This window comes from Macaca fascicularis, chromosome 7 (genome assembly GCF_037993035.2).
Source record: "Macaca fascicularis isolate 582-1 chromosome 7, T2T-MFA8v1.1".
NCBI lineage: Eukaryota > Metazoa > Chordata > Mammalia > Primates > Cercopithecidae > Macaca > Macaca fascicularis.
Genome location: NC_088381.1, coordinates 42,804,336 through 42,823,651, shown reverse-complemented (window position 1 = coordinate 42,823,651; position 19,316 = coordinate 42,804,336). Strand labels below are relative to the sequence as shown.

The 19,316-nt window shown below is 50.9% G+C and overlaps 2 protein-coding genes across 46 annotated transcripts in view; one reads left to right on the top strand and one right to left on the bottom strand.

The window, feature by feature from the left end:
- MEGF11 (multiple EGF like domains 11) overlaps positions 1-19,316 on the top strand; it is a 391,182-nt gene that overhangs the window by 85,342 nt on the left and 286,524 nt on the right. The gene's annotated exons all lie outside the window — the stretch shown is intronic.
- LOC135971825 (uncharacterized) lies at positions 157-19,103 on the bottom strand. The gene is made up of 7 exons (XM_073998447.1): positions 17,147-19,103; positions 13,728-15,538; positions 9,551-9,669; positions 6,835-6,892; positions 5,018-5,063; positions 1,644-1,781; positions 157-431 (listed from the first exon to the last, which is right to left on the bottom strand). The coding sequence occupies exons 1-7, from the start codon at positions 18,093-18,095 to the stop codon at positions 157-159; spliced, it is 3,396 nt and encodes a 1,131-aa protein (XP_073854548.1). The 5' UTR covers positions 18,096-19,103.

Genomic DNA, 19,316 nt, shown 5'->3' with positions numbered 1-19,316 from the left:
ATGTGGGGTGAGGGAGCGGCAGTCCTCTCTGTCCTTGGAATCTTGGAATACTTGCAGCAAGGAGCTTTTTCATCATGCTGCATTCGCTCCAGCATTCACAGGAGCAGGACCAGTGTCCCAGAGGCGAGGGCCTTGCCCCCCACCACTGGTGGGAGCCTAGCTGTCCTCCCAGTCCCAGCTTCCCCGCTCCTCTGTCTTTCTGACCGCCCCCGTGGTTGAGCAGATGCCTGCCGCAGCCTGCAGGTCCAACAGAAACATTGGTGTTCTCCCTCCCCGGCGGGACGCGGCATCCTGTGTTGGCGCTGTGGTCACCGTGACTCCAACAAGAGCCACAGCAGCAACGGCGGCCTTTACCATGCAGGAGTCCTCTTCAGCGGCTTCTTCAAGCAGAGCTTGAGACAATGCTCCAGGACCTGTGACTTCCTGGGGTGCTTTTCAAAAGGAAACCTGAAAGGGAGGGAGGGAGGCAGGGTGGGAAGAGGAAGGAGCTGGGCGAGGACGTGGCCTCACATCCATCAAGTCCACCCTTGGCCAGTCCCCCGGGGGAGGGCTTTGGAGCCTGAGCTGGACCTCCGAGGGGTGCCCTGGTGGGGAGTGGGCCAGCCTCTGGCGTTAGGCAGTCACTGCCCGTGAGCTGTCGGGAAGGAGAACTGACCACCTCCCAGACAGGGGCTGCAGTCAGCTGAGGGCCGTGCTTGTGGGGAGGGAGGTGGGGATGGGGAGTGGGGGTCTTCAGCAGCCCACCTCACAGCAAATGGGGGAAGGGGCACCACAGTGTCCACTTCAAAGTCCCCCCTCCCATTCTATAAGAGATGACGACAATAATAAGAACCCCTTACATCTGTACAGAACATCAGAAGCTACTGGTTCTGTTCAAAAAAATTATCTTACTCAACCCACTTGGCAAGAAGGATTTGATCTCCATTTTACAGACAGGACGCTGAAGCCCAGAGAGGTCAAATGACATGCCCAGGTAGGCCAGGAGGCTGGGCCTGAACCTATCGCAGCTACTGAGTGGATTCAGCTCAGACTGTCCACCCTGTGGACTTCCCTGTCAGAGACTGCTGTCTTCATGGGAGAGAGAAATGGCCCCAAACAGAGCATGCTATGAGTGTCTTGCACATAATTCCCCTACCCTACCCACCACCTGCTTAGCCAGTCTCCTCTGCAAAATGCAAAATGTCCAGAAGCGCTCTCCTCTCTGGACACACCCCCGCAGACTGAGCGGTGTCGGGAAGGAGGCACGACTTAGCACCGTGGCCTCCACAGGTGCTCTCCATCTGCCCCATCTCACCTAACACGCACCCAGGTTCTGACTCAGGCCTTCCTCCTGCTGCTATTATTATTGTGATGATAGGGAAGAGGTTACTCTGTCTTTAGTGCAGCCTTTTAGGTAGAAAGATGAACAAAAGGAGCTACACTTAATTTAAAATGACAAGTTAGGTTTCCTTCTGGATTTTTTTTTTTTTTTTTGGCAGATGGTCTCTTAGTAAATTGCATCTGACAACCCAAAATAAATTGTGCAGAAGGACACTTTATGCACAGTTTCTGTGGACTCGTGGAGCCCAGTTTCTGGGATGGTAGGGTGAAGGGAGCTTGGAGAAGGACCGGCCAATTGTACGAACTGTGTGTGTGTGACCTACCAGGATAGTCCGGCTGCCGCAGTGCTCCTGCTCCTCCTGCGGGTAGGACGGAACCCAGCAGCGCTGGCCGTCTCACCCAACCAACCAGGGTCGAGAAGGAGCTGTCCTGGTCTGGGATGCCTTCTTCACAAGGATTAGCTGCAAAAAAGAAAATGAAACAAAATGGGGCAGGGAAGCTTTAGATAAGGAACCAAGGACGTGGCATCTTTGAAAGTTTTCCCAAAGGAGATGTCAGTGCTCACTGAGACAGCCAGAATTTACTTTAGCTATTACTATGGATGAATAATTATGGGCAAGCCAGCAAGTACTGCGGGTTCACGGCAGGTTAATTGGGAATAATGGGTTTCATTCCAAACCATGAGAAATGATATTTCAGAGAGAGAGAGAGAGAGAAACTGACTCTGTTCTCCCTCACTGAGTGTCAGGATCGTCCTTTCCTGCACATTTGGCTCTGCTGGTCCTGGCTGAGCCTCTCGAGTCTAGACATCTGGGCCTGGGCCTTTGTTGGGCAGACGGTGGAGGGTCGGAGGCTGGGGGCTGAAGCCAGGGAGATCAGGTGGCTCATTTGCATCATTTTCCCTCCTGAAATCAGATTGGGCAGCCTGGCGTTTAATCCTTCAGCGAATGTGTATTGAGTGGCTGTGTAGGGCAGGATGCTGCGGTCTGTGCACCTCCGTGAGACCACATGCTGCTGAACAGAAAAGGCCTGGGGTGATGGAGGCAGCATCGACCAGGTAGTGCAGTCTAACGGAAACACAGTGCTAGCCCCACATGCGCGCACATGTGGAATTTTAAATCTTCCAGCAGCCACTTTACAAAAGTAAAAAGAAACAGGTGACTTTTATTTTGTTTTGTTTCATTTTATTTTATTTTATTTTTTGAGTTGGAGTCTCACCCTGTTACCCAGGCTGGAGTGCAATGGCACCATCTTGGCTCACTGCAACCTCTACCTCCCGTATTCAAGCAATTCTCCTGCCTCAGCCTCCCAAGTAGCTGGGATTACAGGCATGCGCTACCATGCCCGGCTAAATTTTGTATTTTCAGTAGAGACGAGATTTCACCATGTTGGCCAGGCTGACCTCAGGTCACCATGTTGAACTCCTGACCTCAGGTGATTCGCCCACCTGGGCCTCCCAAAGTGCTGGGATTGCAGGCGTAAGCCACCGAACCCAGCCTTATTTTAATAATGTATCTTCTTTAATCTGTTATATCCAAAATGGTATCAGATTATTACTTCAACATGTGACCTATACATGAAATTAATGAGCTATTTGAAACAGCACATCTCAGTTTGGACTGATGGCTTCCCTCCCCAGGTGTTCTCCGTCTGCCCCACTGCAAGTCACTGAGCTGTGAGTGCTCAGTCATTTACATTTATGTCGAATGCTCAGTAACCACATGTGGCCAGTGGCCACGATGCTGGATGGTGCAGGAGCGGATCATCACTGATCTCACAACCACACACAAGTGTGGGTCTTCTGCAGAGGAAAGGGTCACACAGTGTCCAGTGGGCAGGCCTGATAGTTGGGCAGGAGCTGGAGGGCATCAGAGGAATAACCATTTGATGCAGTCTGAAGGAGAAGCGGTGGTTACCAAGGCAAGGAAGTTAAGGGAAAAGCATTCCAGGCAGAAGGAACTGCATGTGCAAAGGCCGCATGGGAGTTGAAGGCTGAGAAGGCCATAGTGGCTGGCATGTGGTGAGCAAGAGGAAGACGAGCTGGAGGAGAAGTTGCTTCATCAGGTAGGAGCTGGCAGGCCTGGAATGCACCGTGAGCATTTCGGTTTGATAGGAGGAAGAGCACATAAGCAAGGGTTGACAGGATCGGATGTGGGTTTTCTGAAGCTCACTCTGGTTGCTGGGAGGAGCCCGGCCTAGGGGAATGCAGGAGGCCCATCCTGGAGGCTGCTGCATCATGCTGCCTGCCCAGCAGGGGTTCAGGAGGGAAAGGCTGCATCCCCTGAGGCCAGGCCAGCGATGGCCTCCTCAGAGCTGCTGCCCCTTCCCCTGGCCCCACAAAGTCTCAGAGGCATCAGCGTGGGTAAAACTTACCCATGTTTTGAGCAGATCAGTGCAGTTTGACCTGCCTAGAAGTTAGGGCTGTAGATGGAGATTTCAGCTCCAGTTCCTAGCTGTGGAACCTCAGACAGATTTCACATTTCTTCTCTCTATCCATGGGCCTTCTTCAGCTGTGTAAAAATGAGGGGGCAGAAGGGCATGCGGACCAAGGGTTTCTGAAACCTCATGAGAGCAGGATGGGGTCTCCCTCTGGGCTGTCCTGGGGCACAACCTCTTCTGCCCTGGCTGGCCCTGGACTTGGGCACTTTCTTTCTTTCCCCCCAGGATGGGAGCCACGGTCCATCACCCTGGGGCTGTTTGCCTTTATCAAGATGCCCAGCTTCACGGTGGCTCTGCCCACTGGAGCCATGTGGCTGTGAAAGGCAGGGCTGTAAGTCAGCGTTCAGGTGAGGAGAGAGGATGCCCCTTGGAACTCTGCATCAGCTGTGACCTCAAGGGCCATGACCAAGCTGATGTGTCCAGGGTAGGGAGGATAGGAGCAGGGAACCTGAAAGGCACATCCTGAGGGGCAGTTTGGCCTGACCCTGCTGTGTTCTCCACACTGTCGCTGTAAGAATCGAAACCTTTTTTCACTTGTACTTTTATTTAGAAGATATTTATTTATCCAGGACTGCTGTGTGCCAGGTGGCATGCCAGGGCCTGGGATGCCAAAGTGGGTGTAGACAGGGTCAGAGAGAGCATTTCAGAGACGATGACTTGAATGACAAGGAGGAGCCAGCCAGAGGCAGATCTGGGAAGACAGCATTCCAGGCAGAAAGGAAGCACGTCAGAGGCCATGAGCTGGGGACGAGCTTGCTGGAGGAACGGACGGGAGGACCATCAGGCTGGAGCAAAGGGAACAAGGAGATGCAGCCAGGGAGGACACGAAGCAGATCATGAAGGGCCTTTGGGCCTAGTGAGGAGTTTGGGTTTCTCCCGGTTGTGAACGGGAGACACTGGGGGGTGTTAAGCAGTGGAGCAGTGTGATCTGGTTTATATTTTAAAGCTGTCTGGCTGCTGCGTAGAGGGTAGATTGGAAGAGGGGAAGCAGGAGACCAGTGCGGGTGCTCCTGGGGTGACAGATGCTGGTGCATGGATCAGGGTCTGAGCAGTGATGGGATTCTGGACGCATGTTGGAGGCAGAGCCAGCAGGATTTGCTGATGGACTGGATGTGGGGATGTGGGAAGGAGACAGGAATCTGTGTAACTCCAGTATCAGTATGAATGGTGGTGAGATCCCCACGGGGGCCAACCCTGGGCAGGGAGAGCAAGGGGTCCCAGAGTTCCGTTTTGTTCCTGTTTAGTTTGAGAAGCCTACCAGCCATCCCAGGGAGGATGTCCAGTAGGCGGTTGGCGATACGGATCTGGAGGTCAGGGGCGAGGGCCCTGCTGACGGAACTATGGGCACCGTCTGATGACATTTAAAACCCAGGGATGGATGAGATCACCCAGGGGGTGGGGAATATGTATACAGCTGGAGGGGCTTTATGAAATCCTCCTCCTGCTCTGCAGAGCTCGGCCGCCCTGCCTGGCTACCCAGCACCTGGAGCAGTTTTGCTGTGGGCATGGTCCGTCCTGGGTGCAGGAGTCCACCTCCATTCCTGAGCAGAGCCGAGCCTGGGCAAGGTGTCTCTGGCCTGGCAGGATTGGGAGAGGGGAGGGAGGGAGACCCTGCCTTTGGTCTTCACTTCCTTTCGTGTCATGGGGGCCTCCGAAGGGAGCTTGGAGCCATTCTTCCTGCCTTTTCCTTTTAAGTCCCCCACCTGCCTGAGAGACAGGAGAAATGAGGGAGAGGAATAAAGACAGGAAATAGAGGAGAGAAGAAGAGACTGAGAAAGGGCACAGGGAGGTGAGGCCCAAGAGGGGCTCCCCAGGGATCAGGAGGGGCCAGAAGACGCTGGGCGAAAGCTGGGGCAAGGCAGAGGTAATGAGAGAGGAAGAGGGAAAGAGAAGAACCAAGAGAGTTTTTTTTTTTTTGAGACGGAGTCTCGCTGTGTCGCCCAGGCTGGAGTGCAGTGGCCGGATCTCAGCTCACTGCAAGCTCCGCCTCCCGGGTTCCCGCCATTCTCCTGCCTCAGCCTCCCGAGTAGCCGGGACTACAGGCGCCCGCCACCTCGCCCGGCTAGTTTTTTGTATTTTTTAGTAGAGACGGGGTTTCACCGTGTTAGCCAGGATGGTCTCGAACTCCTGACCTCGTGATCCGCCCGTCTCGGCCTCCCAAAGTGCTGGGATTACAGGCTTGAGCCACCGCGCCCGGCCGAGAGTTTTTAAAAAAGATGTTCCTTTCTCTCTTCTGTGCTGGTGGTGGTGACTGGTTCCCCAGGGCCCCTAATCTCCTGAGTAAAACGGTCTGAAGCTTTTTGACAAGGTCAGCCACCCTGTGGACACCTGCAGTATACCAGGGACCTCACGTGTCCTCTCTCCACTCTGCACCAATCCTGCGAGTCCGTGGCTTCACCTCCATTTCCCAGATGACAGACCTGATGCTTGGGGAGGTTTATAGTTTGCCCAGGGTCATGGGATTTTGGGGTGGTGGAAGCAGGATTCAAACCCATGCCTGCCAGATGCCGAGTCCAGGCCCCTGTACCACCCCACCTCACTTCTGGTTTATTTCTCTCAGCAGCTAAGCCCGGATTCCTGAAAAATTGTGAACTTTTGGAAAACACTGTTTCTAACGTGCTGTGAGGGTAGGTCGTAGGGGTTGTCCTAGTTTGAGAGATGAGCCCGGCCGTGCTCAGAGAGGGCAACCTGCTGTCCTAGAGTCTCCCAGCTAGTTGCCGGCAGTCCTGCCACTGAAGTTTGCCTGTGCTCAGTTGCACCTCCTGCCCCTGAGCCCCCCCACCGCCCCCCGGTGGGGACAGCTGTTAGTAGCTGCAGTCACCTGCCTGGAACTGGCAAACAGATGGCCCTGGGTTTCTGGGACAGTTCCAATTTCAAATGTTCTCTGGTTGTCAGACAAATGTACTGCTTTTTAGTTTAGAAATTATGGGGCACCTTATGCATGGCTATAAATCCTGTCAGCTCTCGGAGGTTCTGTCCCAGAAGGGAGTGGCCTCCAGAAAGGTAGCATGGTAATTTTTAAAGGCTGGCTAAGAACTGGAATTGGGGTCTGAATGGATCCTGGAGGGGTCATACGTAGAAGAAGCTGTCCTCTGTCCAAAACTCCACGAGGCCCACAGGAGACATGACAGACCTGGTGAGAAAGATCCAGTGGGACAGGTTTATTGTCCCCATTTTACAGGTGAGGAAAATAAGGCTCAGAAAAGTTATGCGCTTGCCCAGGGTCCATGGCAAGTCAGGGATGAAACTAGAACTTGGGCCCAGGTCTCCTAACTCTGGGTTTAATATTCTCTCCACTACCCTATTCTCAAGAAGAAAGACCTGTGATGTAGATCCAGCTGGTCCCTCACATGCAGCGATCCAGGCTGTGTACTGCACAACTCCATTGGCATAGTGATGATGTGAAAAGCACTCTGAGCTGTGTAGTGCAACAATTCTGAGTCCCGGGCAGCCTGGCCCTTTTCTGTCCATCCACTGAACTTCTGCCATCAGACCTCCCTGCCACTAACAGAAGATGGAGGAAGGGGGTGCACTTCCAGCCTCCAGAAACAGGTGTGATGGCTCCACCTCTGATTTAGTTTGGTTCAGGCCACAGTGGACCCCCACCCCACCCCACCCCACCCCTGCAAATCCAACAACCCTGTCCCCAGGTAGACAACCTTTTCTCATCTGCCCACTCAACACCATTTGCTTAGGGATGGGACTGGAGGGAGGAAGGTTTGGCGGCTTGGGTGAGAGGTGAGCTCAGAGGACAGCTACATTTAGGCCTGCTTCTTCCTCATTCTCTCTTGCCCTCCACCCGCATCGCTGGAATTAAAACGATGGCACAAGCTCTTCTCGAATATGACATATCTGTGCCTCCTGTGCACGCGGGGAGGATTTATAGGTGAGGCTCAGCGGACGGATCTTCACTCTGCTCCAGTGGCCAGGCTGCCGCTGATTGATGCCCCGTGCACTGCACAACCGGGACGGATCCTTTTTCTAGGCTCCGCCCGCCTTCCCATAACTCAGGAGGGAGGCTGTAAATCCTCAGGGGTGGCAGAACAATCCTCTATTAGGACAGCCACCTGGAGTTTCTGGCAGGTTCCTCTAGCCAGCTCCACGTCTCATTGTTAAGGCAGCTGTGAGCTGAGGGGACATGCCCAGGATGGGGAGCCAGGACGGTTGGCCAGCTCAGAACTTCCAGGCAGGAAAGGGCCTATAAAGGTCACCTGGTGCGACAGATTTTCAGCCTGTGCCGTCCCTGTGCTGATGGAGAACTCACTATCTACCGGCCCAGTCTATCGCTGGAGCACTCCTCCACTTCAGTTCACAAGCCCTTTCTTCTCCCAAGCTGAAATCGGTCTTCCTGGTGTTTCCATCTTATTTATTCTCCTTGGAGCCAAATAGGGGCCTAAAGATAGAGTCACGGTTATGGGCAACTTCTCTGCTAGCTTCAGAACCCAGCTCATTTAATTCTCACAAATCAGTTCTACAGAACAAAACATATCGTGGTGGCTGAATATTAAAGCAGGATGGAGCGAGCCTGGATGGGTGGACAGGAGCTCCAGATTCCCCCTCCACCCCCTGCTTCCCAGCGTGAGTGTGGCGGTGATTGTAGACGTTGGGGGTTGCAGGCCTCAGCATCTGGGTCTCCGTGTTCTCTTTGTTCTAGGCTTTGGTCGAATCTGGTGGTTTTCAAACTTCAGGGTATATAAGCAGTATGTTGCAGGACTGAATATACCCACATGTACAAATCTCTGTGGGTGATTTAGGAGATTTGCCAGGATAATTTTGACTATATACAATGTTATCCTTTCGAGATGACTTTTGAACTTAACCTCCACCTGAGAAGTAATTCAATTAGATTTCGTTTCTTTTTCTCTCATTTCTTTTCCTTGAAAAAATATTTTCTTACTTTTCCTTTCCTGTTGAGGTACAACTGATAAGCAGTAAAGTACACAAGTCTTAAGTGCACAGCTTGAGGAATCTTTACAGATGGATACGCCTGGGTGGCCCCACCCAGACCAAGATATAGGACATTTATTATCATTCTGGAAGGCTAATTCATGGCTTTCGCATCAATGCCCTCTCCCCTTCCAGAGGTAACTGTTGGTTTTTTTTCCTATCACTGTAGATTACTTTTGCCTGTTCTTGAACCTTCTCTCAGTGGAATCATACAGTAAGCACTATTTTGTCTCTAGCATCTTGTGCTTGGCATGACGTCGTTTTTGTTGTGGGAAGTTTCTTATTTTACTGTGCTGCATAATATTCCTAAAGCAACACAACACTACCCTATTTAAAGGCATTTAAATTGTGGGCCATTCTCTCTCTTTCTAAAAGTCAAAATAATGTTTATATTGTGGAATAATATACATCACATCAAATTTAACATTGGAGCCATTTTTAAGTGTACAGTTTGGTGGCAGTAAGCACATTCACGTTGTTTCATGACCATCACTGCCATTGGGCCACTTCCTTTTTAAAAATTGCCTGGTTGTCCCCAGGCCCCTCTTCTGTGCTCAGCCTTACTTCTCACGGTGGTTGGCCCTGATCCCATCTTTGCTCCCCAGCACTTGTCTGTCCCATATGGTGGCACTTACCACACATGGTTCGGTGTATTTCATGTCGCTGGCAGCAAGTGCGTCATAGGATCAATTCCATGGGCCTCAACTCATCTCAGAAAAGTAGAAAATATTAGATTGACTCCTCTGTAGTAAAGGTAGATATTGCTTTGTGGAGCTCTTGTTTCAGTTCCGCGTGTATATGCACACACGTATTTGTGGGTAGTGGGTCATGATGCAAAGCATACTTTTTATTGTGGCTCGTTTTCAAAAACTTGAAAGCCACTGGTGGTGTAACTGCTGGCTTGCTGCTCCGTGAGGGCACTTCTCTTTGCCCAGAACCATATAGTAGGTGCTCACTGAGTGCCTAGAAGCACAACAATGAGTGTGTGTCCCTCTGAGTGCTCATCCTCACTTAAATCATATTCATTAAGAAGTCGGTGGTGGGCGGACGCGGTGGCTCATGCCTGTAATCCCAGCACTTTGGGAGGCCAAGGTGGGCAGATTGCCTGAGCTCAGGAGTTCAAGACGAGCCTAGACAACATGGTGAAACCCTGTCTCTACAAAAAATACAAAAAAAATTTTAGCCAGGCATGGTGGTACATGCCTGTAGTCCCAGCCACTGAGGGAGCTGAGGTCGGAGGATCACTTGAACCTGGGAGGTTGAGGCTGCAGTGAGCTGAGATCGCACCACTGCACTCCAGCCTGGGTGACAGAGCAAGACCCCTGTCTAAAAAAAAAAAAAGTGGAGATTATGCGACCTGCTTCTCAAGTGAACACATCCTTCTGCTGGTTTCCTGCTGGAGGGCACTCCTGAGCTTTCTTCACCCGTGTGGCTGCCATGTCTTTGCCCACGCAGGGCTGTGCCATTGATCCCTTGGATGAGAAGCACAGCCCCTTAACATTTATCGCTCTTATGTTTCACCTCCTCCCACTCACTACATTGCTCCGGCCTGTCAAGATCTTCTGAGATCCTTATCTGATCCCATCTGACTTCATGTATTCAGGGATCTTGTGAGCCTGTACTTTAGGTGTTTGTCCCAGTCTTTGAGAAAAAGTTGAAGAACCTAGGGCTGAGGGCTAGGGCCATGACCTCATGTCATGAACCACAGGCCTGCCTCCAGGGTGGCTTTGCTGTCCTCGTGGGCACACCTAGGCTGCTCTTCCCTGCACCTGGGCACTCCTTCCTGGATCCCTGCATGGCTTCTCCCTCACCTCCTTGGGCTCAGATTTCAGCTTCTCAGCAAGGTCCTCCAGGCCACTGTGTTTAAGCTGCCATCCTGCTTCTAGCTCTGGCATTCTGTATTCCCTTCTCAGCTTTATTTTTCACCTTAGCTCTTATCACCACATAACAGATACATCATTTACTTATTTATGTTCTTAATCACCTCTTCTTCCCTAGTAGAATAGAGCAGAAGGGCAGGAATAAATTCCTAGGGCAAGTGTTATGCCCAGACCGTTTATTCCCCGAAGAAGACCACCAGAGTCCAGAGTCAAAGCTAAGCAGCAAGGATCTTTATTACAGGTTCGAACCTGGAGCTCTCACTTGCTCGTGAAACGAGACGGGCAGGAGAGAGCTCCCCTACTGAGCTCCGAACAATGTTATATAGTCTAAGGAAAGTAGGCATAGAATCATTATACAAATTAGAGGTATGATTGGCTGGAGTTTGAACAAAGCGATTTGGCAAACTATGATTGGTTCCCGCCATTTCTGATATTTCAGTACAACCCTTGAGGCAGAAGAGCAGTTTTACACAAAGGCAGTTAATTATATTGCATCAGGTTGCACGACCAGTTTATGGCTATCTTGCTTAAACACACCTTGTGACCTGGCTATCTTACTTAAACATTCCTTGTGACCTGGCCTCAGAAAGAGAAACATGTACTTACAGAACTTACAAAACCTCTGGTACGTGGCAAAGATTAGAGAGCAGAACAAGGGTGTAGCGGGTGGGGGGCGGGTACACATCTATCTTTGTGTCCTTTCATTTCTCCCTTCTCATAAGTAACTGGATGTCCAATCTTGGATTTCCAGAGTCTTATAATATAGCCTCACTTTCTGGGTGCAGGAGAGGCTGGTGATGGCTACGGAGGACCATTAGTTGGATGGTATCAAACCTTCCTCTGACAAATTGTAAAATTTTATTTACCACACAGGGGCCTATAGTGAATAGAAGTAGTAAAGACATTAGGGGGCCTAAAAGGGGTGCCAGAAGGGAAAACATTGAAGAGCTCCACCAATTGTTAGCGGCTGTAGTGAATTGTTGCTTTTTCATTTCTAAGCTTAGTTCGTGTAGGCGTTGGACTCTTTCCTCAACTAACCCTGACTCATTTATATAGAAACAGCATTCTTCTTTGAGGAACATACAGGTACCTCCTTTCTCAGCCGTGAGTAAGTCTAAGGCTCTGCGGTTTTGAAGGGTGACCTGTGCTAGGGAGGTGAGCTGCCGCTGAAGGGAGGCCAGGGAATAGGCGGAGTCTTCCATAGCAACAGAGAATTGTTGTAACAGCTTGTCGTTTTCTATCATGGAGTGTTGTAGGGCCCCTCCTGCTAACCCCGCTGCGACGACAGAGGTGGTTAAGGATATTCCGGCAATTAGTGGTAGAAAAACTGCTCGTCTATGTCGCGCAGTTTTAGTTGGGGCGGTCCCTGCCCAGCCTATGAACTCTGCCGGGGTTAGCAGTGTCAGTCGGGGAACTAGGGTAACAGGGATACACAACTGTCCGTCAGAGATGCTTTTGGACAGAGTTTTTAACAGAGTCATATTACACCAGAAGAACACACCAGGGGGAGCATATATGGGACTATTAGGGTATGTAGCCGATTGGTTGCAGAGGCTGTTGCTAAATGCCGAATAACAATAGGGGTATTTCTCTTGGTATGGGTCACGGTACAGGGCTACATCGGGTATCGTGACTATCGATGAGTTAAAACCTGTATAGTTTGTGGGAGGGGAGGATAGAGGAACAGCCGTTAATGGTGGTCTTCCTAGGGTTGCACACATAAAGCAAGAGGACAGGTCGCCTAAACCAGTGAGGTTGGCGAATGCTAGCCCTTCCCGTAATAGAGTTAGCCAGGAGAAGGGCTGCAAGTCTTGTGATAACTTGGTTTCTTGCCTGTGGATTTGTGTGTGGATTAAGGGTTGAATCTGGACTAGACTTCTCCACAGATATAAATGGCTACTGGGCCAGGTACTAGTTGATGAGTAATATACTCCCCCATGTTGTGGGGTTGTCCACCGAGAGTCCCATGGGTCTCTAATTATCCAAGTGTAAGTGACGGGAGACTCAGTTTTGTAAAAATACCACCCTTGTCGTTCTCTCCAGTATCGGACAGAGTGCGTCTTACAGTAGCTATATGGGCAACCTGCACTCTGGTGCCACCAATAATTTTTACAATTATATTCAGTTTGATCATATTCAAAACAGATCATGGGTGTTGCTGGTTGGGCAATCTGGAACCTAGTGAAATTGAGGTAAACTATAGTATTACACCCTGAGGGGGGGCAGTCTGCGCTAGCTAGCAGTTTACCCACTTGGGGGGTTTCCCCGGGGTGAGTTTTGTTTTCATAGAGCCAGAACCTCCAGACATAGGGATTAGACGGCGCAGCAGTGAGGAGAGTCAGATGCATAAGGCATAAAAGCATAGGTAAGCTAGACATGGTTACGGCTATGGGGATGACGGCGCAGGGTTAGCTTTAAGGGATTGTTCTTAGCTTTGTCTACAGTCCATGTAACCGGTGCTCCAGACGGCTCGAGAAGGTCGGATGTTGGGTCCACTGGTTTGACGTGTGTGTAGTGGATCCACGAAGCGATGCCTTCTACTTTGAGAGCGGTGGGAGTAGTCAGGAGTACTTGCAGTGGTCCTTTCCACCTGGGTTGAAGAGTTTCTTGCCGGTGGCGCTTGACTAGGACCCAGTCTCCCGGCTGGAACGGATGAGGCGTCGGCGGAGGTCCTGCCTCGTACAGTTCTCGTAGTCTGGGCCAAATTTCCTGGTGAATTTTCTGTAAGGCTTGTAAGGAGAACAGGAGCTCAGAGACATTTTCAGTTTCAGGTTTGAGTAAGTCATCTTTTAGACTGGGGACCAGGGGTGGGGGTCTGCCATACATGATTTCATATGGTGTGAGGCCTAGTCTGTAAGGGGTATTTCGGGCCCGGAACAGAGCATAGGGGAGAAGTACTACCCAATTAGCGCCAGTCTCCATGGTCAATTTAGTTAAGGTCTCCTTCAGAGTCCGATTCATCCTTTCTACCTGTCCTGAGCTTTGGGGCCTATAAGCACAATGTAATTTCCAATTTGCCCCCAGAATGGAAGCCAAATCCTGACTTACCTTAGCAACGAAGGCTGGTCCATTGTCTGACCCTATTTGGACGGGAAAGCCATACCTGGGGAGGATTTCTTCCAAAATTTTCTTTGCTACAACCTGAGCAGTTTCTCTCTTAGTTGGGAACGCTTCTGTCCATCCTGAAAAAGTATCTACAAAGACAAGTAAGTACTGATACCCATATTTTCCAGGCTTTATCTCAGTAAAGTCTATTTCCCAATAGATACCAGGCCTAGTTCCTCTACACCTAATTCCTGTGGCGGTCTGGGTTTGGGGGCAAGCGTTGTTTAGTTGGCAGGCTTTGCAATTTGTTGTGACATCGCTGGCCAGTTCAGCTATGCGCCTGATTCTAAACTTGGCGTGCCTGATTAAGTCCATCATTCGCCGGGCACCCAGGTGGGTTGTCCGGTGGATGTGTTCCAACACCTGCCGTCCTAATTTTTCTGGTAGGATGGTTTGGTCATTTATATCAGTCCACCACCCATTTTTAACCTGTTTTAGGGGAAGCGTGTTCATCCATTCGCGATCCTGTTCGGTATAGTCGGGAAAACATGGCAAATTTCGCGGGCCAGGATCGGGGAGCTGGAGCGCGAGGAGCTGACTGGGAGCTTTTGCTATGCTCCTTGCGGTTTGGTCGGCTAAGAAGTTGCCTCGAGCAATTGGCGTAGTTGGTTTCTGATGCCCAGGGCAATGTACAATAGCCAATTTCTTTGGTTTCCACAAAGCAGTTAATAGAGCTAGGATCTCTTGCTTGTTTTTTATTTCTTTGCCTTCGGCTGTTAATAGTCCCCTTTCTCTGTAGATGGCCCCATGTATGTGCGCAGTAGCGAAAGCATAGCGGCTATCCGTGTATACTGTTAGTTTTTTCTCTGCCCCTAGGGTGAGGGCCTGTGTAAGGGCTATCAGTTCGGCTCTTTGGGCCGATGTCCCTGGAGGCAAGGGTTCCGCCCAGATTACCTCAGTCTCTGACGTTACAGCCGCTCCTGCATACCGCTGGCCTTGGTGGACATAGCTGCTGCCATCAGTGAACCAGGTGAGTTCTGTGTCGGGGAGCGGACGATCTTGCAGGTCCTCCCGCACCCCATGCACCTGAGCCAGTATCTCAGTGCACTCATGGGACGGGGCGTCCAAGTCTGGATTTGGCAGCAGTGAAGCAGGGTTTAAAGAGGTTGGGGGCAGAAAAGTTATTCTGAGGGGGTTTAACAGCAGTCCTTGATAGTGGGTGAGCCGGGCGTTACTCATCCATCGGTCCGGCGGCTGCCGGAGGACGCCTTCAATGGCATGCGGGGTTATAACGCGCAACTCTTGCCCCATGATAAGTTTATCAGCGTCTCGGACCATTAGGGCGGTCGCCGCGATTATCCGGAGGCAGGGTGGCCAGCCAGCAGCCACTGAATCTAATTTTTTTGACAAATAGGCAACTGGCCTCTGCCAGGGGCCTAGGTACTGTGTTAACACGGCTTTTGCAACACCCTTACTTTCATCCACGTATAAGTGGAAGGGTTTGGAGACATCAGGGAGCCCCAGCGCGGGGGCTGATAACAAGGCAGTTTTGATTTGCTGAAAGGCCAGCTCAGCCTCTTCCGTCCAATTGAAGGGCTGCCGTTCCTTTGTTGCCTGGTATAGGGGCTTGGCTAACTCAGCAAATCCGGGTATCCATAACCTACAGAACCCTGCCGACCCCAGGAATTCTCTCACTTGCCGTGTTGACTGGGGTCTAGGGATGCGTAGGACTGTTTCCTTTCGGGCTTTGGTTAGCCAGCGTTGCCCCCCTTTTAATAGGTACCCCAGATAAGTTACCTCCGACTTGCAGATCTGAGCCTTTGTTGCTGAGGCTCGGTAGCCTAGCTCCCCCAGAGTCTTCAGGAGGTCCTCAGTCCCTCGAACACAAGTTTCCGGGGACCTGGCCGCTATTAAGAGATCATCAACATATTGCAAAAGAGTTATTTCAGGGTGTTGCCGCCGGTACTCACCCAGATCTTCATGAAGGGCTTCATCGAACAGAGTTGGCGAGTTCTTGAACCCTTGTGGCAGTCTGGTCCATGTTAGCTGACCGTTGATGCCCCTCTCAGGATCCGTCCATTGAAATGCAAAGAGTTCTTGACTTTTGGGAGCCAGAGGAAGGCTGAAGAAAGCGTCTTTTAGATCAAGAACGGTATACCACTGTTTTTTGGGATGTAAGGCACTCAGAAGGGTGTATGGATTGGGCACAGTGGGATGTATGTCCATGACCCTTTTATTAACTTCTCTTAAATCCTGTACTGGCCTGTAGTCCGTACTGTTGGGTTTACGAACAGGTAACAGCGGAGTATTCCAGGATGAGTGGCAAGCCCGTAGGACTCCCTGGTCTAGGAGTCGGCGGATATGGGGCGTAATTCCTTCTCTTGCCTCCAGGGGCATAGGATATTGCCGAACCCGAACGGGGTCCGTCCCTGGCTTAACTTCCACAAATATGGCAGGTCGATGTTTAGCTAGCCCCAAGCCCCCAGTTTCTGCCCACGCTTCAGGGAAACGCTGGAGCCAAGAGTCAATTCCCTGATCGGGGGGCTTTTGCTCTTGATGGAGTCGGTACTCATCTTCTAAGGTGACAGTCAGGATAGATATTGGCCTGTTTTGGGAATCAGTTATCTTGGGCCCTTCTGGCTCAAAGTGGATTTGGGCCCCCATCTTTGTCAGCAAGTCCCTCCCTAGTAGAGGGCAGGGGCTCTCTGGGATGACTAGGAAGGAATGGGAGACTTTTCCCGTTCCTAAGTCTACAGTCCTCTGGGTTGTCCAGGGGTATTTTTTGATGCCTGTGGCCCCGTGCACCCAGGATGTTTTCTTAGACATTTTTCCAATTGGTTTGGTTAGGACTGAGCGTTCCGCCCCAGTATCGACCAAGAAGCGAACTGGGGACCCCTCCACTTGCAAAGTTACCCTGGGTTCGGGGAGGGGGTCCGAACCCCGTCCTCCCTAGTCAGAGTCCTGGGTAACGAGTACGGAGGTAGGGTTAGCTGGTCTCCGTTTCTTTGGGCAGTCTTTAATCCAGTGGCCACGTTCCTTGCAATAAGCACACTGATCTTTTTCTAATCCTTGCCTAGGGCCTTGCTTTTTCTGCTTTCTGTTTTGGCCATTTCCTGCCTGGGGGAAAGCTGCTACTAAGACTTTGGTCATTTCTTTGGTTGCCTTGAACTGTTTTTCTTCTGGAGTATCCCTATTATTATAAACTCGCTGGGCCATCTGAAGGAGGTCCTGAATCTGCTTTCCCTCTAAACCTTCTAATTTCTGGAGTTTTCTTTTAATATCTGGTGTTGCCTGGTTTACAAAGGACATTACTACCGCTGCCTGATTTTCCGGTGCTTCCGGGTCCATAGGGGTAAACTGCCTGAAGGCTTCCATTAATCTCTCTAAATACACAGCGGGGCTTTCTGTCTTACCTTGTAACACAGAATATACTTTAGCCAAATTGGTGGGCTTGCGAGCTGCAGCCCGGAGACCCGCCATTAGAGTCTGGCGATAAATGAGCAGTCGTCCCCTACCTTCTGCCGTGTTGTAGTCCCATCTGGGCCGGGTCAAAGGGAAAGCCGCATTAATGAGGTCAGGATTTGCAGTTGGCTGGCCGTCATCTCCTGGAACCAGTTTTCTGGCCTCAACTTGGATTCTTTCCCGCTCCTCCGTTGTGAACAGGATTCGGAGGAGCTGTTGACAGTCATCCCAGGTCGGCTGGTGAGTAAACATGACACTGTCTAACAACGAGGTTAGATCTTTGGGATTATCTGAGAACCGAGCATTTTGGGACTTCCAATTGTATAAATCACTGGTGGAAAAAGGCCAATACATGAGACGGGAGAGCCCGGTATCATCGAGCGATCCTATTTCTCTGAGAGGCAGGGCTACAGTGGAGTCAGGGAGTCGGGAAGCTTGGTCCCGCTGTACGCGGCCTCGTGTTCGGCCGGCCGGCCCCCCCAGGTTACTTTCACTCTCGGCTGCTTCCGCTTCTCGGTTTCCCTCTACGGAAGCACCACCCTGGGGGACTGGGTCCTGCGGGATAAGGTGCTGATATGGTGGGGGAAATGTGGGTTCTAACGTTAGGGGGTCCTGGCTGTCCGGCAGCACAGGGGCCGAGGGAGCAGAGGGAGTCTTTTGTCTTGTAGGTCGCGTTACTAGGACTTTGCAGGGCTCAAGGATGAATGGAGTTATCCAGGGTGGTGGGTTTTCCACAAGATCCTGCCACACTAGAATATAAGGAATTTGATCAGGATGTCCTGACTGCCCTGGCAGGAAAATCTTAGTTTTTACCTTAGTAATAATAGAGAGACAGAAAGTTCCTTCAGAGGGCCACCCTACGCCGAAAGAGGGCCACTCCGAACGGCAGAAAGTAACTAGCTTTCCCTTCTTTAGTTCTACGCTTAAGTTACGCCCCCGAGCCTTCACATCCTTAAAATTGGTAACAAGGAGTGAGAGCGGCGTGCTCTGGTTGTTGCCCATCTTTGGACTGCTCCTACAAAGAGAAGGGGGGACGAAAATGAGTGTGAAGCAGAGGGGAGTATCCGACAGGTCCGGTCCCGGAGGGGGAAGAAAAGGTTTTATGTTTCGTTTTGGGCTTACACTTAACACTTAACAATAACGGACAGACAGTAATAACGATGAGCATTCGCGAGCGCGTGTCGGACTTCCGACCTGAGTCAGACGGGGCAACCAAGGATGGAGGCCCCCAGATGGGCACTGGGGAACGTCTCCCACCAGTCCCGAGTGGCTGTCTTCTAGCGCGTCCGCCAAGACCGTGCCACTTACAGAACAGACCAATACAGATTACAGATTACGGATTTCGCGAAATTTCAGGGAGACAGACAGAGACAAAGACAGAGACAGTGACAAAGCCGGCTTACCTACAGATTAAGATCCGTTGACTTGGGGGTCTGGTGGGCTTGGGGGAAATCCCGGACGAGCCCCCATTTGTTATGCCCAGACCGTTTATTCCCCGAAGAAGACCACCAGAGTCCAGAGTCAAAGCTAAGCAGCAAGGATCTTTATTACAGGTTCGAACCTGGAGCTCTCACTTGCTCGTGAAACGAGACGGGCAGGAGAGAGCTCCCCTACTGAGCTCCGAACAATGTTATATAGTCTAAGGAAAGTAGGCATAGAATCATTATACAAATTAGAGGTATGATTGGCTGGAGTTTGAACAAAGCGATTTGGCAAACTATGATTGGTTCCCGCCATTTCTGATATTTCAGTACAACCCTTGAGGCAGAAGAGCAGTTTTACACAAAGGCAGTTAATTATATTGCATCAGGTTGCACGACCAGTTTATGGCTATCTTGCTTAAACACACCTTGTGACCTGGCTATCTTACTTAAACATTCCTTGTGACCTGGCCTCAGAAAGAGAAACATGTACTTACAGAACTTACAAAACCTCTGGTACGTGGCAAAGATTAGAGAGCAGAACAAGGGTGTAGCGGGTGGGGGGCGGGTACACATCTATCTTTGTGTCCTTTCACAAGGATGTGTGTGTGTGTGGGGGTGTGTGTGTGTGTGTTTGTATGTGTCCCCTTAGGGCCTAGAACAGTACCTGGCATATAGTAGGCACTCAATAAATGCTTATTGAATGCATGAATGAGTGACACTGGAAATTATACTTCTACCTTACCCTCATGGATTTGATATCAGCACAGAGTTCAGCTGCAAGTCAGGAAAAGTAAAACCC